The 25,874-nt window shown below is 27.6% G+C and overlaps 1 protein-coding gene across 1 annotated transcript in view; it reads right to left on the bottom strand.

Annotated features, from left to right (window-relative positions):
• Positions 1-25,874, bottom strand: part of LOC107169935 (putative G protein-coupled receptor CG31760) — a 112,839-nt gene that overhangs the window by 27,805 nt on the left and 59,160 nt on the right. Inside the window, exon 4 of the mRNA XM_089222180.1 lies at positions 12,981-13,104. Coding sequence (XP_089078306.1) covers positions 12,981-13,104 — 124 coding nt within the window. The remainder of the gene's footprint in view (positions 1-12,980; positions 13,105-25,874) is intronic.

Raw genomic sequence — 25,874 nt, forward strand, 5'->3', positions numbered from 1 at the left:
TCGATTGTAAAAATGTAATTTATTTGAAAGATATCAGTTGTTCTGTTTTTATTCCTTTTATTGTTATTGCTATACTCAAAGTCCAATAAAAGGATATACCTAACAGATAGTAGGTGTCTATTGCAGAAAGTATGAATTGTTCATCAATATCAAAAAATGAAAAAAGTAATTAATACCTAGGTTATAATAATTATATACTGTGCTATATCATCTATAATAATATATTGTATGCAATATAATTATTAAATGTGATTTACAGTAAACTATATTGTTAAATATAAATGAATTTTAATTCACTAAATAATGTACATTATTGGATAAGTGCAAAGAAATCATGGTAGAGCCTTAAAAATTGTTTTTATCCTTATAAATAACTTAATTGATAAACATTAATTAATAAAAGAACACATTCACGCAACTGATTTTAATAAAATCAAATGAAAAAATGTACCTAATAAGCAGTAATAACTGCATATGAGTGAAACACAAAATCTTCAAAATGTATTTAATTACCATAAATATCCCCAAAGTTAAAATCGGATCAGTTTTTCTACATTAAAAAATTTCTTCAGACACAAAACAGAAAAAAATACAAATCATTGTAAAACCAATACATTGTTATAGCTTCACTTAGAATCTAAAACTAATTTTGGAAAGTTACATATTGCTTATTTAAGCATTTGAAACAAATAAATATTTCTAACACTTTCGTTTAAAAAATAATAATTTTAAAATATGGAATTCGATCGTAAGTTCGATTATAAATCGGTAGTCTGTATTACCTATATAATGTATGCAATATGTACCTATATTATTAGGTCCCAAAATAGTTTTTCTTTAAACTAAATAATAGGTACTAACGGTGTCACTCGAATTAAAATAACATAAAACAATTTTCAAAAAAGTATTTATAAATTTAATGAACCAAATTAAAACTTAATATGCTGTCAATGAAAAATATATATTGGATAAAAATAATGAACTGGGAAAAATACATATTAAAATTCAACGAATTAATTCTGATTAATTTTAGGAGAAATCTAAAACACTCAATAAATAAAAAACATCAAAAAAGTGCTTCCTTCAATGTGTGAATAGAAAGTATCTAAAATGTTAAAATTATCACCTAAAACAAATAATTATAATTTCTTTTCCAAAATGCACCATAGTCAAAAATGAAATTGTTCAGGATAGATACCTATATATTTTTGTTCATGGATCTATTGAAAGATATAATTATTTAATTATTATGCTATATGTATATCTATAAATAAAGCGCATTTTCATTTTAGGATTTCGTTTGAAAAGAACATTAATTTTAAAAAATAGTACCTTTTGAGAAAAGTACAGTTGCTAATAATAATTTTTTGTAAGATAATATAGAATTTTATCAAAACATATAGATAGTGGGTACTATCGCTATTATTCAAACATAATAAAAAATAATGACATTTTAACACGTATCTTGGCCATAATAAGCTAAGGGCGGCTGCCTTTTCGGCCAAAATGTACCCTTCCCTTTTCGGCCAAAACTTACCGTTTACTTTTCGGCCAGCACAGTTTTCTTTAAAATTTACAATTTTAACAACTGAACAAATTATTACATTATTTTGTTAAATTAAAATTAATTTTTGTGCATATTTAATTATTATTATATTTTTATTCGACTGATGTATTATATTATAACATTTTATTCAATTTATTTAATTTATTATTTTTCACAAAGTATTACGTAATATTTTTTTTTTTTAAATCACATTTTTTGATACAATCATAATTCATAAGTTGTCAAAATTGTAAATTTTAAAGAAAACTGTGCTGGCCGAAAAGGAACAGTGGTTTAAAAGTAAACGTTAAGTTTTGGCCGAAAAGGAACAGTGGCTGAAAAGTAAACGTTAAGTTTTGGCCGAAAAGTGACAGTGGCCGAAAAGAGTAGGGTAAGTGCTGACCGAAAAGTGACACTGGGCCCGAAAACGGAATGGTACATTTTGGCCGAAAACGGTGACACCCTAAGCTAAACCTTTGTATTCTTCAACGTCAAGAATAATATTAGGAATGGATCTTGCATCAAATCATTATGAAACTGTTTTGCGTCTTCAAGTACCTATGAAGAAATATTTCAATAAACTAGCCTTTTCACCATTCTAGTTGGATGGTTTTATATGATTTTCTTGAAAAAACTTATAAATTTCATCAAATAATTTAGTATAAGAGTTCCAGTTAAAAGTGTCTATTCGAAATTTCGAACAGGTGTATCATTATAATTTTATTTATACCAACTGTCTGTAACACTTTAATGTGAGGAAATCCATTGTTCGCTATAGTTTTAAAACCTAAAACTGATATTCTTACATATTTGTCATGAACTGACATATTCTTTTTTCATAAACTTTTTAGTTATTCAGTTAAATGATGCAAACTTAAGTCAATTTTATATACTTATCACCTATAAAATTATTTAATAAAATTTTATTTTGTAATTCAATAGAAGTTTTATCTATCTATTAAGCCTTTACCTAGAATAAGATTTAAATTGAAATATTTTAGTCTAACAAATTTTTTTAATAACTCTTACTCAATGTATTTATTTTATTTTAATAAATACCAACTATTAGTACCTAAAATCGATTTTTTTATTATAGTTGGGAAACCCCAAGGCAACATAGGCCATTAGGTGTGGGAGTACGGTAAGGATTTTTTTTGGTTATTTTGTCGGTAGGCTTGTTACACTTGTTTGTAAAATGTATGTGTTGTAAAAATATGTTGCTAGAAATCCCTGGTGGTTACCCATCCAGGAACTAGCAACTGCTACCAGTTCGTATGTTCAGTGCGTTTCCATAGGTTGAGACCTCGTCTCACCAAGCTAAATAGATATACCCACATACCAAAATTGTATTTTCAAAATATTTTGAATGCTATGTGCGTAATTGTATCGCAGCATAATTAATTAGGAATTTTAGCTTAAAAAATAGCTAGGTACATACAAAATTATTTTAGGCAGTAGGTATCTATTGTGGTTACCTTCAATTATATAAAATTAGAAAATCAGTGATTTTTTAGATATTTTGAAATTTAAGTTTAAATACATTTTACAACAATAAGAATGAATAATTTTCGTAGGCGTTAGAAGAATAAAATATTTATACTGATTTAATGAGAATATAATATGCTGCATTGAAAAACATAATAAAGTTGTGGTGACTGTGCCGTGATCTCACTTATCTTATGTACTTAACCATACATGATTTATATTCTTCTCCAATATATACAACGATTTTTATTGATATTATTTTTATGTTTATCTAATAGACGACAGTTGTGTTAAAATTACTCTAAGATACGACAACATTTCCCTAAAATATAAAACAATTGGTTAAATCCCTCGATTGATAAGATTTATATATAAACTTAAATTTGTTTACAACAGTATATATGTATAATAAGAGTATATGATAATAGCCAGAATAAAAGTGAGACAATAATAAGGGGAGAAATCACCCATATTCGAGATAATGCCTGATATTGATTTATTTCACATTTTGGTATCTAATATTACATGATAGATGAAAGTATTAATTAAAATCATTTTCGATAATTTGGAATTGATTATGGAAATAAGATCCGAATGTAATTTTGAGGTAGTACTAGTTCGAGATTAGTGCTGGGAGCTTTATTGATATAGGAGTTTGTATCAATGCACCTTGCATAAGATGTGATTGGAAGCATTGATGATGACACTATTGGTATGAGAGAGTTGGAATAGGGCATGATAAGTTTTATTTTAGATTTTAGGTTTTTAGAATAATTACTTTGATGATGTTAAAAAATATACTAATAATTTTCTTATTGGAAATTAAATAAGAAAAGCATTTTGGAAAATGCCATATTTATCACATATACTGATTTCGTGTTCATCATTAAGTACCTTTTGAAATAATTGAAACATATATCGGATACCGTTATTACAAGAAATTGAAACTGATCGCGCATTTTGAAAAAAAATAATAATTTATGATATAGTTTGTTGAAAAAAGGGTATTTTAAGCACATTTTTTGTATGCAGATATCAATTTTGAATAATAATAATACTAATATTAGATTTATTGTTATTTTTCCTTTAAGAATCAATGTGAAAATTAATAGCATTTTTTTTTGTTTAAATTTATCTATTTAATTATAGTATTTATTTCTAATTTGTAAAATGTTTATAATTACATTAAAAAATATTTTGTTAAAAGTGACTTCAATTTATAAAGAGTCAAATAAAAATGGATTTAAGAAAAGTATCATTTGACATAAGGAAAAATATAACATATTTAAAAGGCCTGTAACTAATATCTTTTAGCATTTGTCAAAAGAAATTCGAGAACCTCATTTATCACCATTGAATTCAGAACCTTTTTTGGTAATAAAAGAAAAACATTAGTAAATAAATTATTGGTTATCTATCATTTTTCTACTAATAAGTGCAAACGCAAAAGGTGAAATGATGAAAAACGAATATGAAACTGAACCAATAAATACATAGAAAAATGAGAAATCATAAACGTTCAAAGGCAAGCACTCGCACATACACACACAACCATCCATAGTATTAGTATTTAAACTATTTAGTGCTCCTGATTTTCATTAAAAGTGAGTGTAGTCCCAACGCATAGTTGGTTATTCCCAATAAAAGTAATATTTTAAGTATCGATGTATATATAAACCAGAAACACTAGAAGTACACATTGGGTCCATTACATCTATATTTTATTAGAATTTCAGTGATAAATATGTAAAACTATAATCATGAAATAATTGTAAACAATAACATTTATTTTGTGTTTAATAAATAGTACAATATACACTGCATATGTACTTATATTGTTATTATTAAGTAGAGATATTATTATTATTATTATACTCAAAAGTGCTAACCACAATGATAAATTATATTTAGAGGGTTATTTCATAATTGTTGGTCTTATTATTCTCAAATGTAACTTTATATTTAAATACAATAATAAAATATCAATGAATAATGAATAAAGTAAGAGCATTGATAAATACAAGTATTATACGATGATAAAAACAACAACAAACTTATGAGATAGGTATATCATTTCTCAAGACATTAAATTTAGAAAAAATCATATTATGAAAATTAAATTAAATTAAGCCAATTATAATTTATATCACATATTATATCGTTTTAAAATACTACTCGTACTAAGTAAATTAAAATGTTTCAATGATTACAAAAAAACCTACCTACTGAATTCAAGAATCAATACAAATAATTTAAAATATAAATGACTCTGATTTTTAAAATTCAACTTTTAAAATATACTATTTTCTTAAAAACTTACAGCAACATTTATATTAATTGATTTCATGTAACACGTGTGAGAATAAACGACAAACGACCTTAACCCTCGGTATCTGAGTGTACTTATTTAAAATTTTAATATCATACAACGAAATAAACTATTTTTTAATATTGAATTATATGAATTTATATTGAATAGAACTGTTATTTAATTGGATATTTATTTGTTCTACTGTAATATTACAATATTTATGACAATATGATGTAAGTTAAACTTAATGAATTTCTATTTTATTATTTTGAAGTATAAACACTTAATTTTAAATGGAAAAATTAATAATCTCATAACAACTGTACCTATATACTAGTGACTAATGATTGGACATAACTAGTGTATAATGCGTTTTATACGCATGTTTGAAGACTTAAAACATGGACGCTGAAGAGAGTCAGAACAACATTTTTGATGTTAAAATAATTTCTGATTTGTGATATTCAATTTAAAACCAATGATACAATGCATCCAAAACCATAACAAGTGTACCTCAACCAAAGTAACGCTTACTGAAATTCCATTAAATATTTTATAGTTTTTAATATTTTTTACGTTTATTAAAATGTACTATAAAGATAAGATCACTGGATTTTAAAATTTATGGTACATAAAAATATAAAATATTTGTTTAAAATTTTTGACCACATATTACATTTTGGTGTTGTAACGGAGTCACCGTGGGCGAATATCCGCCACCATAAAGAAAGTGTAACACTCAGGTGATTTCGGATAATCAACGTGTTTTTATTTCTATGTAATGTTAATATACAAGATATAGAGATGATGGTCCACGTCCCCGCGAGGCCATATGGTATGGTTCACGGGGTCGAGACAAAGTGAGGAATGAGTTGGTTTATTCACAGTTCAGGAAAGTACGGGTGGATACGTCCGGTCCGGTCCGCTCAAATAAGTGGCGTTGATACGTATTCCCGTACGGACAGCGTGGCCTATGCAGGCACGCTTGAGAAGACATGTTTGATTTATGTGTCCCGAAAACAGGTTTGATGGTATTCCAGTCCGGCAGCGGTTTTCGGATTCCCGTGGAGCTGGATTTCTTGGCGTAGCTGGCTCATCCGGGTAATCGGTGATTCTTCCGCGTCGTCCTAGGACACCGGCTCCGATCCGATGGCTTGGCCGCTCGTTCTGGGCCGGGAGCTCACTTGGCGGGACGGCTAACACTGCTGATGGCGGTTGCGTCCACTTGGATTATCGTCGCACAGCCGGAGGCGTAACGATGATGTGTCGGCTTTGTCGGAAGATGGTGTTCTCGTTGTCATGCCAACGTATGGATAATCACTTATCGTAATTACCACAACTTTGAGAGCGTTCGTCAATCGTCCTACGACAGAAATGAGATTCTGTGGAGAGCCCTTGACGATGACGATGCTTTGTAGTTTCCGGCCTCCGCACTTTATGCGGACAGCGGTGTCGGACGGTTGGGTGTTAGTATGAGTTGTATGGAGGCTCTTTTAGAGTTTTTGTTCGTGGTGGAGAACAAAGTTTCGTCTGCGAAGAGGTAGAGTCGGGCGTTAGGATATAGAGGGACGTCGCGCATCGTTGGTATAAGCCAGATAAAGCGTTGGCGAGAGGCATGAACCCTGAGGGACACCTGATTGAACTGATCTGCTGCTTGATGTTGAGTTGTGAATACGTACCGAGAAGCTACGCTTCGATAGAAATGAGTTTATGATGTTAAGAAGAGAGATAGGGGTCCGAGAGTATGAAGTTTATACAATAAGCCAGCGTGCCAAACGTGGTCAAAGGCTTTTTCGATGTCCAGGAAGACGGCATCTGTGCGCAACTTGCTGTTGCTATTCTATGTAAATTGGTTGACCAGACTGATAAGCTGGTGAGTCGTGGAATGCTGTGGGCGAAACGCAAATTGTTCGATATCTAATCTTAGGGCCTATAGCAGCGTTGAGCTTCGCCAGAATAACTCGTTCAAAGATCTTCGATAGAGAAGATAACAGCGCAATAGGGCGGTAGTTGGCTGGGTCGCGGTGATCTTTTCTGGATTTTGGGATGGTAATGACGATCGCGTGCTTCCAGGACGTTGGGAAGTGGCCAATGCGTAGGCAACCGTTAAAGATGTGCGAGAGGAGCAATACTGTTTTCCTGGGTAAAAATTTGATAGCCGTGTTTGTGATTGAGTCTGCGCCAGCTGTTTTGCGAATGGGATCTTGTTGATAATTTGTTGAACTACACCAGGTGACGTGCCTCGTGAAGCAGTAGGATGAAGGAGAGGTACGAAGTGAGCAGATGAGGTCTGTGACCTCTGGTATGTCGGGACCGACAGATGACTTGAGTTGTTATCAGTGGATGGGTAGCTGGGGTTTTGTTTAGGAGTTTTTTGTTAAGTTTATAGATTGAACCGTCTTGGGTGTCCAAAGAGTTGAGAAAATATCATATTCGTCGGCGCGGTGGATTTTGAGGATTAGGCGAATAAATTTTATTTTGTTATTAAGACGTCTTTTGATCTGTGGATCGCGATAGCGTCGCCATCCGTGGCGTAAACGATTTTTTAAAGTGATTTCCTCGACGATTTCAGGAGGAAAAGCGTTTTTGTAAATACGGTTGACTTTGGTGAAACTGCTTTCGTTTGTATCAGTTACGATGCTTGTAGTGAGATGGGCGAGAGCCTTGTCGATTTCATGGGGCGTCCTGATTGGTGGATTTACCGGCGGAAATAGAGAGCCAATTTTGGCCATGCATTTAGACCAATTTACGCATCTTGAGTTGATAGCAGGCGAAGAGGTGACTGGAGAGTCAGACAGTATGATTAGTACTGGGTTGTGGTCCAATGATCGTTAGGTTAGATTAGGTTAGAATCGTTCGAATGCACCCGTATATATACGCATCGACCGACTCTAGTGTTGTTGTAGTTGGTGGGCGTATCGGGGTACGGTGAGTGAACGTGACATCGATTTACAGATCACCAGGTATCTAGGATGTCTTTTTCATTCGGCAATATTTCGTAAAAATACTCGTGCACAATATAATTGTTTGTGTAAGTTGTGTGCAAGCCATTGAGTGGTATTTACTTGCCAAACGAGTAATAATTGTTGGCCGTGAGAACGGCCTTTTTAATTGTTGTGTGATGTTTTGTACCGTATCAGTGTCTTTTTGTTGCATTAAAAAAAAAATTATCTTATAAAGTGTCTTTTACAGCATAATAAATACATATCTTTCTTTATTTCACAATCATCTTGCGCTGTTTGTGAACAATGGCTATGAATTTGACATAAATACTAAAAATCATAACATTCGAATAACTATTTTGGCCACTTTTATTGTTGAGAAATTCAAAAAATAATCATTATTCCTATCTATAAAAGTTTTCAGTGTTTTCAAACAAGTTCAATGATTTTATAAAACAGTAACAAGTACTATTGGTACATAATTCATCGATTAAATGGTTATTTCCTGTAAGCGACACTTTTCCCAGGGCCCAGTATCACCAGCTATATAGTTTTGTAAACAACGTTGTACTGATTTCATACATTGTTTTTGTCTAGTGATACCACTACCTATTTTATAAAATGCTATCAATAATCAAACTTTTTGTTGTAAGCGACAGATTTTAAAAAAATTACATGTTATCTACGAAAATTAATGTAAACGCAATTCTAATATTAACTGAGTGAATATTAAGTGAATCTATTATTAAATGAGGTAACAAGCAATAATTGTTGAGTTAAGCACCATATTACTTTTAATACTAATATTAACGCCGAATCGCAAAGTTTTTGACACTTAGATTAATTTATTTTGTTGTTCGCAGCATATTTTATAATGCATACAAGCGAGATGAAAATGACGCTACACTATAAAATTGTATTCAACTAAAATATTAATAGAATATATATAAATATATATAAAAAAAAAAAAAATGAGTGGTTATCTAAAAACTAGAAATGTTATACAATTTTTAAATTTAAAGTTTTGGCTTTTTGGCTCTAATAAAAAGTATCAAAAATTGTCTTTCACCAAATAGCCTTTTAACCGACGAATATTTCGTGTTACACTACCTATTTATTAATATCATAATCCATAGAATTATTAATGTTTTTTTTCAGGGACTTAATCATAAACTTACATGGTTTAAAAAAAAAAAATTACCTATATAATATTAACTATACAAAGCATGATAATAATTAAGAATGATTAGATAACATATAATTAACTATTTTAATACACTTGTAATAAGTAGTATTAATCATAATTTAGAAAATAATTAAATTGGTTGTTGGTAAAATAACGTTATTTGAGTTTTATTTTCAACTAACTAATAATTGACATCAAAATGATCCAATACAAATTAAGTGGTACTAGTTGTAGGTATACAATTTGTAAGGTTAGTTGAAACTAGATACATTAAATAAAAAACAATTTTAATCGAAATAACATACCTCATTGCTTATGCGGTTTTGAGGCTGGGAGAAATAAACAGAAATATTAATTTCAGAAAAAAAAATCAAAATAATAGGACAACTTTTTTAAATTAAAATTAAAAAAATGAAACAAACATATAAATACATAAATTCCAAATGTCGAGTTTGAAAATACTTTTTAAAGTGAACAATAAAATATTTTGTTTCGTTCGAAATCAAAAAGTTAAATTGCACTTCGATGTAAGTATAAAAATAAATTAAAAGTTGCTTATATGTATAATATATCATATTGTATTTATTCGTATGTAATATTCATACAACAAAAGTTTTAAAAGCATTGAATTATATTAATATTTCTTTTTTTAAATAAAGTATTTTATGTCACGTTACTTGTTACCATGTTTCTTAATATTAATTTTAAACGGTCATAAACCCATTGTTGTAACCCATTAATTAACATTTACAAAATTTGAAAATAATATAATAATTTATACTATTTATTAATTATAATGAAAATATAATGAATACAGAATTATCACTATAGTATTATAATTATATGTTATGAAGTAAGAACTTAAGCAATTTAGAGTTTGAATAAATCAATTTCTAGTTTTCTTAAAGTTTTGATAGCTCTATTATGAAAGGAGTTGCTTTATGCACGGTCAGTTACTTTAAGACATTATTATAATATTATGAAATGTTAAGTATGGATTACTACTCTATTAAACGCAGTGTAAGCCAAGTCATTTATATATTCATTGTTTTAAATAATAATTATAATAAAATATAATATGATAGAGATTTCAGAATATAAAATCCATTCAAAAATATTAGCATAACATAAAAAAAACCGTTATTACTTTATGATTAAAAAATAAATTACTTAATTAAAATTTGTTTGAAAATCAAAATTTTTTCTTTAATAAAATGAAGTTAATTCAATAATTATTAATGGTAGGTAGGTAAATAATTTATTACATAAACATTATAAATAATATTTTAAAACAGGATAATATAACTAGCAAGTTAAATTTTAAAAGTACATAATATTTTTATCGTAGTTTTATTAATATTTAATACAATTTATAATACGCTGATAATTTTTTTGTTTTATATACATATTAAACTCATAAAATTTTACTCTTATAACTCTAGATAATTTAAGTTATGTTATATAAAATATAACGAAAAAAATATTTTCAAGTTGTAGGCATAACTATTATAATAATTTTACTTGGAAAACAAAATAAAAGTAAATAGGTAGAAATGTATTTTATAGATATTTTTAATTTTTTTTTAATCAAAGGTATCCTCGTATTTCAATCAACACATACACATTATATATTGAATAAATCAGAAGTGCTTACAATATAAAATGTATTGCAATTATTAGCAATCAGGAAAAGTCTCACGATGATTAATTTATTTTAAGGCAAAAGTATAGTTTATCCGTCTATGCGGATCACCCGAAATTTCTAAGAAGACAGATACATTAATTATAATTTAGTAATCTTTCTAGTTATTAACTAGAGTTTTGTGAAACTTTTATGATTTAAACTATAACGCGGTGGGAAAATAATAGTTTATTCGTGTTTTTGAACCATTTAAAGTTTTCGTTTCCATTGGAATAGCAATTGAAAATACTTTTTTTTAGAAATAAATGCTGTATTTGAGTGAAACTCTATTATTTTATGGGAAAATGTGTAGGATATATTATAGCTATTTTAATATCAGTAGAATTATTTGAGCAAGGTGTACCTAATACATACAAATTTCTTCAGATGTAACCTCAAAAATACAATTAATAATACACTGTAACATTATGCAGCCTATAAAATAGTCGTCTTAAGTTAAATGTTTTTGTGAAATAACAAAAGTGCGATAAAAACATTTAAAGTTATTGTATACAGGGTTTATGTATTTTTAATATTTTTCAACTGCTATTGAAATAATATGTTGAAAGCGCTATATTAAATTTCTAATTTTATTGATATTAATAGAAAAACAAAAACCTAAAAAAGTTGAAAAATTAAAATGTCAGTAAACAGCTCAAAACTTTGAATTGAATGAATTTCTTTTATATTTTTCAACTGATATTGTAAAAATATGTAAAGAGCTTTGTATTAAATTTTAAAAATGTTTTACCCAACAGATAAATTTTTATCGATATTATTAATTTAAAAAAAAACTAATAATGATCGAAAATTGCATATGTCTATAAATAGTTAAACTTAAGTCCAAATTGTTTGAAAATTACATGCTGGATAGAAAATACTTATATAAGCATTCGGTAAAAATGTCATGTATCCATGATCATTTTGTGTAAAGTTACATCAAAAACCAAAATCGAATTTGTCGAAACTTGATTGTGCGTAAAAATTTCCGTTTATTCCTAAATTTTTAGTTAATTTATACCAATTAATAAGAAAAAATATTGGAAATTTTTTACTTTCGACCCCCCCAAAGTACCAACCAGATTTACTTTCTGATCGAAAGAATTACTAAAGTCGAAAACCGAAGCACTTTTACTGCTCCAAAACGTGATGAAAGACACAAAAAAAACACGCACACACATCATTGTAATATCAATACATTCCTCGATCCGCTTAGAATCTTAAACCATTACCTAGGTAAATGAAAATAAAATATTGAAAGATCAACATTTTCAGCATAATACATTGTATAAAATAGGTATCTTTATTTTTTCGAACGCATCACATATCTTCTGATCATACCATATTTAATACTTATATAAATTCTCAATTGTATTAATAAACTTGTAATAACATGTAATATGTTGACACATTTTAAAATATAAAAATGAAAAATAAAATAAAAAAACAGATTTATGATATATTTATTATCTCAGGTGATATTGCAATGGGTAAATCCTCGTTGGATGCTCTGTATATACTATATATGTATATAATATATATATATATATATATATATATATATTTATCTTTTGAAATAGATAATATTTCAAAAATAATTTATTACAAGCATGTTGAATTTAATTCTTTTTTTAAATTATTATGTGACGGTTATATTTTTATATTTGAAACACTAAGGTATTAGAACTCTGCATGTTAATGTTAAGAAAAAGTAATTTAATTAACACACAAAAAAAAAAAAAATTATAACACATATAATAGTTCATGAAAAAATCTAAAATAAATGAAAAAGTATACGTTTATTACATTAATAAAATATAATAACTTACGTAAGTAGTTTGTTTTTTACACTTGTCAGATGAAGCAAATATGTTAAAATGATTACTTCCTGGTGGTAAAGGACACTGATCAATGTCAACTCTTCTCAAATCAATATCGATACCACTGGTACCCCTAAAAATAAATAAAATAATATAGAATTTGATGATCATATTAAATGCTTTTATATGGTACAATAAAAAAAAAAAAATAATAGTAATAATAATACAATTTGAATGTTATAGAAAACATATACCCATTGCATATACAAAAATTGAAATTAAATCATTAACATAATAATAATTTTTAAAATAAATGTTATTTAAAATGGTAAGTATTTTTTATAATAAAGTCAGTTAAACTTATCAATATAAAAATAAAAATCACATTTTTCTTACACTATAGAATCGTTAATTATTTTAACGATTTAATAGTTCAATTTCACAAAATATTTTATTAATTTTGATTAGGTTTAAGATAGGATGTAATTTTATTGTTTTTTTTTTGTAGGATTGCATCTTGATTTAGATGATATATTTTCATTGTTTTGAATCAGATTTAAATTCATATTTATATCATAATATTCATAACTATCTGAATTAATGTGTAAGTATTTTAAAATTGGCTGCTGAACATTGTAAGCAAACATTTTGGACCGTTATTGTTCTTTCAACTTTTTTATTTCATGAGTTTTAAAAAAAAAAACATAATTTATTTGCACTATTCTGCAACATTTCATGGCCAGTAAAATTAATTTAATGAACCAAATTTGATTATGAAAAAATCTAGTTTAGTGTAAAAATTCCTATTTTTCGTAAATTTCATTTTTTTTCATTCCAAGCTATTTTTTAAATAACTGGAAATTTTTACTTAAAGTACCAAATACTTCAAAATTTAATTTTAGTTTAAAGTTCGTCATCAATGCATTTTTACTGCTCTAAAGAAGATGACAGGTAGGTAAAAAAAACACATTATTACATTCTTAAAAAATGAACTTTTGATAATATTTCTTGAATCAGATATTTAATTTATATTTCAATGAATTCAGAAAACAAGAAAATGACTTACAAGAAAGTAATAAATGTCGGTGGATTTAATAAACTTCAAGTTTTATTTTTATATTTTTTCTTAATACCTATCTTATTAAAATATCAACTATCTCACCAGCATTTTAACATAAACTAATAATAAAAGCTGGCTTACTCAAGCCCATTAAAAATTATACTTGTTGTACAACGTACATTTATTTATATATATAAATATATGTTTTAATTACGTTAATGTATTTTACTTTACAGAATATAATAAATATCTCAATGTTTGAAACTATTTCAGTTCAAATATATCTGATATTTAAAAAAAAAAGTTGTATTGAAATATATAGGTGACCTTATAAGTTTCTGGTATATGGTGTCTTGCAGTTTAATGATCTTACGTATAAATTGATAACTATATTTCACACAGCCAGAAATTATCTTGCACTTCATAGGTGTGTACAGAATTGTAACATATTCACCCTAATATTCCAACATCATAATTCAATAATTTTCTTGGCTACTTAAGGTGGAAAAGTAACTTTGATCTCGTAATTTTGACAAAACGAAACAGACAATACGGGAATGAAGCACAGTTGATTTGATTACAAAATATAAATACATGTTATAACTGTTGGAAGACAAAGAACAAATTTAATATAAGTTAATTATCTACGCATTGTCACATGTATGTCAGTACTTCGTTATTATTATAGTATTAGAATTACAAATATGATATTTACATCATTGCATTTCCATAGACATAAAGAACCTACAAAAATATATTTTTAAAACGTATGCATAATATGTGGTACCTATGCATATTATCATCATATTGACATGGTGACGTATCAAGTTAGTGTCTTACCTCATCCATCCACCTCTTCACCCTTACTTATGCCTGATTCAAGTTAACTATCGTCGGGTATATCCAAAGTTTAGTTGAACCATTATTGAGTTAAAATAGATGTCTGGCTGTCTTGTATGAATCGTTACAATATGCATACCCGTAAATCACTTAACAATTTCATATTTTATTTATATAATATTTTTACTGTGGCAAATATGGAAACGACCATAAACTAAGTTGTATGAGAATGCTAGTTATCACGGTTTGTGCTTAAAGTAGGTACCATTTGTTCAAATAGTAGTATTACCCCACGTAGTTATAAAAATATAAACCATTATAGTCAATGATTCGTTCATTTATCCGATTGTTAGAGAAATCACTTCAGATTTGACAGCCACAAAGTGAATAGTGACAGAAATATAATTATGATATAGTTACTACTGTATAGCGTAATAATCGATGGACAATGAAGACAGAGTCAGAAAATTCCAAATTTTCCAAATGTTGGTTTGATCATCAATACGTTAATACATCTACGAATTTAACTATAATGGAAACTTCTGCAGCGCAATTGACTTTCAAAGTTTTAATAACTGTTATTCAATTTGTTTATCCCAATTATTACCAACTTTTCATTAGCTATCTATTTTGAATTAACAATGACCTTTATAAAGAAAAATGTTTCAGGAATTTTCTAATATGTAGTGTCGAAAGTTTTATCTTATTAATTCTACTTAATGTTCAATTTTATATAACATATATTGTATGTATTATATAATATATACAGGGTGTCTCGTGAGGATTTACCCATTTGCGATATCTTTCGAAGTAATGGAGATATCAAAATTCTGGCTTTGTAATAAAACTCACTGGGAGATAAGAGCTACAATGATTTTACATTTTACTTTATTTTAATATTTTGGTAAAAAATTTAAAAAATTAAAGATAGCCATTTTGTAGAGTTTATTTTTTTGAAAATATTGACATTTTAAAATTTTATTTACATACATTTTCTGATTTTTAATATATTTTTTTTAATTTCGAGAAAAATTGTGAATTATTAAACACCTTGCACTACGCCCGTTGTCGTACAGCCGGCCGAACGATTTAAGTGTCTAGTTATTATCATATTTTATTTCTTCAAAACTAGAAAAATCTAAAAAAATGTAGGTATGTGTAAATAACTGTAACTATACTAATTGCGCCGAGAGAGTGCAAGTCAGCCAAACATCCAAATGAAGTCGCTCTGCGGTTTCGAGTTCTAATTTCTCCCACCAAGTGGAGCAACTGGTATAATGGCCTTTGTCGCTGATGTTTATAAGAACAATAAAAAAAAAAAAAAAAAATAAATAATAAACTCTACAAAATTGTTATATTTATTTTTTTGGGAAATAATTGAATAAAAAAATATATTTTTTAACTTTTTTGCCAAAACGTTAAAATAAATTTAAAAAATTAAATAATTGTAGTTCTTATCCCTTTGAGTCTTATAACAAAATCAGAATTTTTATATCTCCATTATTTTTTGATGAGATATCACAATGGGTAAATCCTCGCCGAACACTATGTTTATATATAAGAGTTAAACACAATGTAATTTTATTATTGAATCAGTTATAGCTAAAATCACTGAAAAAAAATACATTTCGTACAACAAGTATTCTATAGTTATTTTTATCGTTAATTCCAAATTTTTTAACAAAATAAGTAGAAAACTAATATTTTGAACAATGATAGAAATAAATACATATTTTATATGCATATTATTTATTAATACATACATTTAGAATTTAAATTATTTAATAGCATAATAATTATAGTTAAGACTTATCTTTATTAAGATTCGTCATTTATAAAATAAATGTTTTAGTTCAATAGTAATTGGTTTTATTTAAAAACAAATATCGGAAATTTAAGCGTAATTAATGAGAACTAAAAGTTAATTTTATGATTATTATACCGTCATTGTTTTCATTAGAATTTGCACAATGAAGGATATTGTTTTAAAGTTTTTTGATTGGAATTGAGAGCTAAACATTTTTTAAAAACCAGAAAAGTTTCTCAGCTGTATATTATAACAAGTTTTGAGTGCACTTATTCATTGAGTAACTTTAATGACTAATGGATGTGTTTAATTTGAATTCAATGATAAATCATTCCATATAAACAACGATTCTGAATGAAAACGGATGACAACCACTATTCTTAAGGATATTTAATGTAACTTTAAGTAAGGCATTAGGATTTAGGTTGAACTTAAAAACATTGCATGCTATAATAAATATATTATCATTGTTATCAACTTAAAAGTCAACACTATAGTGATGTAACATTTTAGAAATTCAATACTTAAGACATTTCTGGAAATTTCTCAATGATGTTAATGATTTAATTTAATTATTTTGTAGAACTAAAATGTTTACATAATAGCTAAACTGTATAAAAATTAGAAATACTCACTAATTTATAAGCATATTTTATAACATTAAAAATATACTGCACAAATTGTATTAATCTAAAATTTAAATACATTTTGTTTTTCATTATAGTTAATAAGTATATATATGTAATTGTAGTATTTATTATTTACGCGGTAGTATAATATATTATTCACAGTATAGTTATCTTATCACAATAAATTACCTAACGAAATCGATGTAAATAAAACAAATAGTAAATATATTTTATTGAAAATCCCTACTTGTATTACTAGTCAACTATGTATCATAAAATTGTGTAAATAAGTCTATAGTATAGATAAATAGTTTAACATATTTTGATAAAATATTTTTAAAATTTCATTGCGTATAGAAATGTATAATACCTACAATATGTAATGCGTGGAAAGTCCTTACAATTAAAAAAATTCAAGTTAAAAGAAAATAACTAAAACATAAATAATAATGACAATAATAAATAAATAAATAGTAAATAATAATTAATAAAGGAATTAACGAATGTTAAATATCTGATTTCTTGAACTTTAAATATATAAATATATTTATTGTTATGGGAAAATAGGATAATTGGCCAATGTATGAAATGTCTAGGCAATGTGCTCAATTTTTTACAATCGGCCAAAATAAAAATTGTCTCAAATAACCAGGACATAATGTATAATGAAAGGGAAATGTATACATTGCACATTTAATTTTTTTCCTGTACTCAGTTCAAAATAAGAGACACAATCAGCGGTGACCTGTTTTCGTTAATGGAACTCATTTGTCACCTCCACCAATTCACCTATCTATATCGGTGTTTCCTAGTTGTGGACAAAGTGACAAAAACCATGTGAGAAATGCGCTGCGCACAAGTCGGCTGTTAAACTGTGATACGGCACAAACGACCACACATAAAACGGCTGTTTTCACGGCTACTAAATCATACAATATGACGATATAAAGTAACATGAATAAGTGTACAATAAATACAAGCAAGACTAAATTTCGGAAAGTATCAGTTCATTATCAGTACTCCTTCAACATTCAACACCTCAAGACATCAGAATAATCAACACACTCTACTGTCAAGTGAAGAGTAGAAGGAAAACTACCGACGCCGAGAAGAAATATTGCAACCACCGAAGCCGGCCGTCACTTAGGAAAACTGCCCACGGAATCCCGAGCACGACCCGTACAACCAAGACCCTCGGACGGCGATATAGCCAACCGTCGACACCAACCGCATAATATTAAAACAGCCCGTACCCGGGCTAAACCGAACCGATGTGTCTGTGAAACGGATATACCAACCGTAGTAACAACAACGTATACGGATATTTCACGGTTAATCCAACCCACGCTGCAAACATCACCGAAAGATCGGGACAGTATTCAACAGTCACACCGACGCTTTGAGACTATACGGTCTCGTAGACGCTGACGATCGCACAAGGAGTCGCGTCAGAGCCAGATGCGACCGCATAACATAAAACAGCCCGTTCCCGGGCTAAACCGACCCAACGTGTCTGTGAACCGGATCCACCAACTGAAGTTGCAACATCGTCCACGGACATCTCCGGGTCAATCCAGCCCACGCCGCACGCTAGACGGTAGACGATTATCGTAGCGGTCAATAAAGGACGCATATTATAGTGGAAGAAGGACCACCCAACCATCCCCGGACCGAAACATAGACACACCGGAGATCAGCCGATTGAAGCCAAGACCGCTGATAGATCCTGGGAGCCCAGGTCGAGGAGCTCCGGAAAAAGCCCAAAAACCAAGATCTACACGCATTCGACGGAAACTAAAATGGCCTTTATCAAGCCCACTAACGACGCATAGGTCTCCCAAGCGCGCCTGCCTAGGCTACGCTTCCTGCCCGGGACTATAGATCGACGCCACTTTTTCGAGCGGGCTGTTCATAGCCACCCAGGTCGTCCCGTCATTGTAATATGTATAGGACCAAACACTCGTCAATGTAAGATAGCCTCGTCTCCGAGTACTAAGACCTACAGTCACGGGGACGCGTGAAATCAACTCCCATTTTAATTTGTAAATATCAATTGTATGTAAAATATAACATTGCAATTACACAAGAACATTCCTGTATATTTTATCAAAAGTGACGGAGCATCGTTCATGGTAGCCCCGTTACAACTGTGTTTCTTATTTTAAACCAATTATAGAGTTTATAGACAAATACAAATATCTACTACAAGTTTGGTAAATAATTGCTCATACAAGTTAGGTAGTATACTGTTGAATGAATTGTGCACTAGTTTTATTGTGTTTATCAACCTGAAAAAATCTATTTTAAGCGATCAAAAATGTAATGACAAACATTAAATAACTATTTATACATCTGTAAATGACTAGACTCATACAATGGATCGTCTGATCCGATTATGGTACCCGATTGTATATCTTTGTTGTCTGTATTTTATTGTACGTAATTAATATGTAAATTTCAAAAAATAGAAGATTAAAAGATTGGATAAAAATAGTCTTGGTTTAACATTTTCAAACAAAATGAGGTATCAGGAATCTGCTGAGAAAATAGGAAAACAATTTTTTGATATGGCTTATTGTAATATACAAGTTGATTGTGCACTGAACGTCATACAAGTGACCAGCCAGGGTTATATGAATCATCGAGTTATAAAGCGAAATTTTGGGGAAGAGTAGAGCTTCACTTGGTTGACCATGTGGCATGTAGAGTATAGCATATACCAGAAGTTAGGTCAATATTGTTTTTGAAAACTTGACCACCAATATTCCACGAAGAACTCCACAATTGCGATCGAAATAGTCGAAAAGCTATTAGAAAAAAATAAAATGTAAATAAATTTGATCAATTGGATAATAGGATATTAGAGATGAGATGTCCATTACATTCTATCAAATGGTTCATCGTCGGGACCCATACTACAAATATAACGTTGTGACCTAGGAAAAACGTAGATTCACCAGTAAATTTAATTTAGCTCTGAGTGACCTGAAAGGGGATACTAGATGGAAAATAGGGAAACCATACGTAAGGAAAGTATACAATATTTTGTTGACCTGCAGATATTTACAAATTCAATGATTATAAAATAATATTTTCATTTTCTATGAGCCACTTCATCGTCCCACTTGATAGTCCAGTAACTTTATTAACATTCACCGCCATTATGAAGTATTCAAAGTTTACTTTACTCGTTACGATACTTACACTAATCCATCCACCCTAAGAATTTAGTCAACGAATAGTTTATCACTGCAGTCCATATAACTTTTATTTACAACTTTTTATCATTGAATTCAAATATATTACAACCCATCCACTATGAAATGTTTCACAACTACTGTATAGCAGAGTGGTACTCTTTTTTCCACCTTTTTTATATGTACGTGTATATATTATATGTGTGTACAACTTGGGATAGACTTTTCTTTTAAATTTATCAATCAGACGATTTATAAAATAACATTTCAGTATCTAAACATCCTGAATAGATATTTTTAAAGTCAAGATATTCCCATGTAAGCCACAAGCTTATGTATATTTAAAGAATCAATTAAAACAATATGCTGGGCTTAATGAAATACATTTTTTCACAGCAATTGTACATTTTATGCGTTACCATAATTTATCTTAATCAATACCTACAGAATTAATGTGTTTAATGTCATGGTAAACAAACAATATTTTAAAATTTATCATACGATTTTGACAATGGCACTGCTTTAGAATCTTTTAAACATTGTAAAAACAAAGATAATATATTGAAACAATTAAAAATTAATTAATTTAAAAAAAAGTGGGAAAGTGGATGTTGTTCTGCTGTACAGTAGGTTACATGTGGGTTTATTACTATAATAGATGGAATTAAATTTGAATCCAATGATTATATTATGTCAATGTATACGAAAAACGATTCTGAGCGGAAGCGATTTATCTGTCTGGGATATAATATTATAAATTGTTATTATTTATTATTAATACTTGACTAAAAATATTTGACTTTACGGTGGACATTTTTTTTTTTTTTTTTTGATAAAGGTAGAAAGGTAGACAAACTTATAAGGAATCTTGAATTAAATGTTAAAATCTTAGATTTATTTTTTATGAATTTCTATCGATGCTAAAATTTGAACATTGTCGTAATTTTTATGTAATAAGTCAAAATTTGAACTTTAAATGCTTATAAAAAAAAATGTTGCCTATGTATTTTTAATATTTTTCAACTGCTATTGAAATAATATGTTGAAAGCCCTATATTAAATTTTGAACTTTATTGAAATTAATAGAAAAACAAAAACTAAAAAAGTTGAAAAATTAAAATGTCAGTAAACAGCTCAAAACTAATCAAAATACTTTGAAAATTTTATCAAATATAGAAAATTCCTATATTACCGTTGAATAAATATTTCAAGTATTTGCGGTTATTTGTTGTAGAGTTTACGCCAAAATAAGGAAATCGCTAAATGAGAAATCAAGTGAAAATCCAATGTTGTAAAAATTTAAATTTAATGCTCATAAAAATTTAATTTGAATTTTTTGTGATAAAGATTGACAAGCTTGTAAGGAACCTTGTATTAAATTTTCAAATCTTAGATTTATAAGAGAATATTTTTAAGGATTTCTAGCTTAAAATAATTTGCAAATTGTTGTGATTTTTATGTATTTTGTCAAAACTCAAATTTTGAATACTTATAAAAAAAATTGACTATGAATTTATCTTATTTTTCAACTGCTATTGTGACAAAATGTTAGGAGCCCTGTATAACATTTTCAAGCTTTTCTACCCAACAAATAAATTGTTATCGATATTAATTTAAAAAAAAAAAAAAACTAATAATGGTGATTGAAAATTGCATATGCCTACAAATAGTTCAACTTAAATCGAAATTGCATGGTGGATAGAATCTACTATACTTATATAAACATTTGGTGAAAATTGTATGGTCGTTTGTTTTAATATTACATCAAAAACCAAAATCGATTTTGTCGGAAATTGATTGTACTTAAAAATTCCCGCTTTTTCCTTAATTTTTAGTTTGTTTATCCCAATTATTAAGAAAAATATTGGGAATTTTTTACTTTTGACCCCCCCCAAAAAAAAAAAAAAATAAATAAATAAAATTAATAAAATTGCTAACTAGGATTTACTTTCTGATCGAACGATTTACTGAAGTCGAAAATCGAAGCACTTTTACTGCTCCAAAACGTGATAATAGACACAAAATAAATACACATATCATTGTAAAATCAATACATTCCTCGATCGCTCAGAATCTAAAAGAAAAATAATAATTTTTCAGAAATAAGAAGCAATAAATAAAATTTAAAAAAATTTAATTTATCATCCACTAAAATCAATTGTTTAAAATGTAATACAAATGATAACTAATAATACATTTAAAATGTACAACGATCTGTATAATCCGACATTGAAAAGATATTAATTTTATATACTTGTATCAACTATCAATATAACAGGTATTTAAGTAGAAACAAACTACAGGATTTCAGACGTAGAAGTAATGCATATTTTGTAACAAAACAAAAAAATGATTCACTATAATAATAATAATAATATGTCAATTATGGAATGTCTACGTATGATAATTTTAGTCAGTAAACAATAAAACTTACTTCACGCTATTAGATTTATGCAATATTTTTATAACGAACTAATTATTACAAGAACTTAATCTAAATATATTTTGATTTTAGTACATATTATTATACTCAGAAGTCAGAATTTGCTGCTTAAGCATTTCACTAATGTGTATAGAAAACAGAAACAACGAATTTTGAAAATAATTACGATTCCTTCATAAAATACTTAGTAATACTTGTTTTTTATATAATCATTATTGAGAGATCGCTAAATTTACAAATTATTCAAATGAGTATAATAAATTAATGAAATTAAGGCATATAATATAAGCGTTGGCTTGAATTACTTGAGGTTAAACTGTTCAGCAACAGAACCTTCTACTTTGATGGGTTTTGATGTGAAACAATAATTTTTTATTACATATTATTTAAAAAAGATCGTCTCTCGGACATTTTTGTTCGAATTTTCTTTATGTGCTGTTGAGAATGGTGTTAGATGACATATGAGAAATTAGTGGATCTGGTTTTGAGTAAAGTTTGGAATACAACTTTTGTTATGTTGTATTTGTCATAGAACCTACTCATGTCATTGTCGGTCATGTATCATGAGTTTTTAGTGATTTTTCTAAAACATATTATGGATTGAAAAGTTTGAATTGGTCTTGTGTTAGAGGGTTAGATTGGCTCTAGATCTAAATACCATACAACCAGAGACTATTTAAAGTTGTTTTGTATATCAGAATTTTGTTTTTAGGCTAATTGAGGGGAATATTAATGAGCGAAGAAGATGTAGGCGAGTTTTAGATTGTTTTAATTTATTTTTTGTATGTTAGGCCCAAATTATTTGTTTTCTTAAATGAACTCCTAAGTAATTAGTCCATTTTAAATTGGTATCGATTTGTTATTGATGGATAGTTGGTCCCAATCGTTATGGTTGAGAGTAAAATTAACTTGAACTGATTTGTTTTTGCTTATTTTAATTTTCCATGCATATGTCTAATCAAGTAACTACGAGTTTATAAAAAATAAAAATAAAAACAAAAATATTTTGTTCATAAAAAATATTGTTTCCTTTTAATTTTAAAAATAATAACTAAAGATAAATAATTATTTTTGTTAAATTCGTGATAGAATAATTGTAGTTGTTTTATAGTTCTAAAACATTCATTATATTGTTTTTATCTTAACTAAAATAGAGTTTTAACAAAATAGATACCTTAAAAATTCGAATGTCATTGTAAATTACACTCATATACCTACATATTATCATGTTATTAAATTAATTAATAAAATGTAATGTTCTGGAAAATTTCTATATTATTTAAATTGTCTTAATATTAAAGGATTTTTGAGTTTCAAAAAATTAGGTAACAATTATGTTCTAATCTTTAATATTGAAAAATTTCATCATAGGTGATAGCATTATTTTTGTTCTGTAATAATTTAATTAATTCATTTAAAAAAAGTTAAATTTAAAGTACTTTAAAACTAGTCATCAGTCTTTGATTTAAAATATAAAGATAGAGTTTTTTGTACCAGTATATTATTAAAGTTTATAGGAATTCGTAGCCCGTTATAAACAAATTGCTGTTAATAATTAATTGTAAAATATAATCGACCATAGTTAAAATTATGTTAATTATTAAAAAGTTGTTTGGAATGAAATTCCTTTTGCAATCCATGGAACTGTACCGAATATACAGCTGCTTATATTATAGTGGACATTTTTCAAATTTATTTTTCAAAATGTATACTTATATTTTATATTTTGTATATTGCTTGACACAAATGGTTCCCAAAATCTTTTATAAATGCAGAACAATATTATTATTATTATTATTATTATTAGTTATTATACTACTACGTACTTTTGTGAGTAAAAATCATGGCACACTTCTAAAATAAAATTGCATGCAACAAATTCGGGAATCATAGCTTCATACACTTAAATAGTGATGATAATTGTATTGGAGTTGTATAAAAAAAGATTAACTTAATGTAATTGTTAACGTTATCTTGACTTAAGATTTGTTTTAATGCTTTCAATTTCAATATCAAAAATATTAAAGTTTGTGAATTATAATGAACGAAATAAAAGTGATTAAAAAGAAATAACATTAATGACTCAATTATATTTTTTATCGCTTTTCTCTACTGAGATTTACAATCAATGGTAACGTACCTATTATTTCTAACATGACTAACCACAAACTATACCACAAAAATCGTTCTATAGAGCTTTATGATGGTTTAAAAATAATGCTGAGAAAACATTTTTGATCATTAAATACAATTTTCTTGTTATATCAAATATTATTTTCTGAGATAAAAATAATATTATATCATAATAATGACCAAATAATGATATTAAAAAAATTCTAAAATGATATTTATTGTTTAATTACTTAAATCTCGGTATTATGCCATATATTCATCTCAGTTCATTACTTATTATGTATCTAATTCAATTTAAAACCATATTTTATTTATTAGGTACCAATGAAACACTACGTCGAAATCTTAATAATCTCATAAAAAATACTCTTCATAAAATGTTCTCTACAACTTACTTATATGCAAAAGTAAATAACAATATATATATATTTAAACATGGCAATTGAATAGTTCATAACAAGTGCAGTATTAAAGTAATATAAAATGGACTAGGTATCAAAAAGTGACAATTTGTTAACAAAAATATTATAATTTAGAAAAATAAAAATGTTTAAATAGAACGAATAAAAATTTTGAATTATGAATTATAAATAGAAATATAAAAGTTTGCTTAGACATTATTACTTAAACTTTATGCTCTATAGAGTTTATAATTAAAAATGTATTCTGTCAATCTTACATCAATAATATGAACAATATTTCATACAAAATCGATGGGAATTATAGTTTAAATGATTGGTAAAATCTACTAGATAACAATATAGAGAATTTTATTTTACTCATTACAAATACAT

Source organism: Diuraphis noxia, unplaced genomic scaffold (genome assembly GCF_037042655.1).
Source record: "Diuraphis noxia isolate RWA-SAM2 unplaced genomic scaffold, SU_Dnox_SAM2 contig0003, whole genome shotgun sequence".
Lineage (NCBI taxonomy): Eukaryota > Metazoa > Arthropoda > Insecta > Hemiptera > Aphididae > Diuraphis > Diuraphis noxia.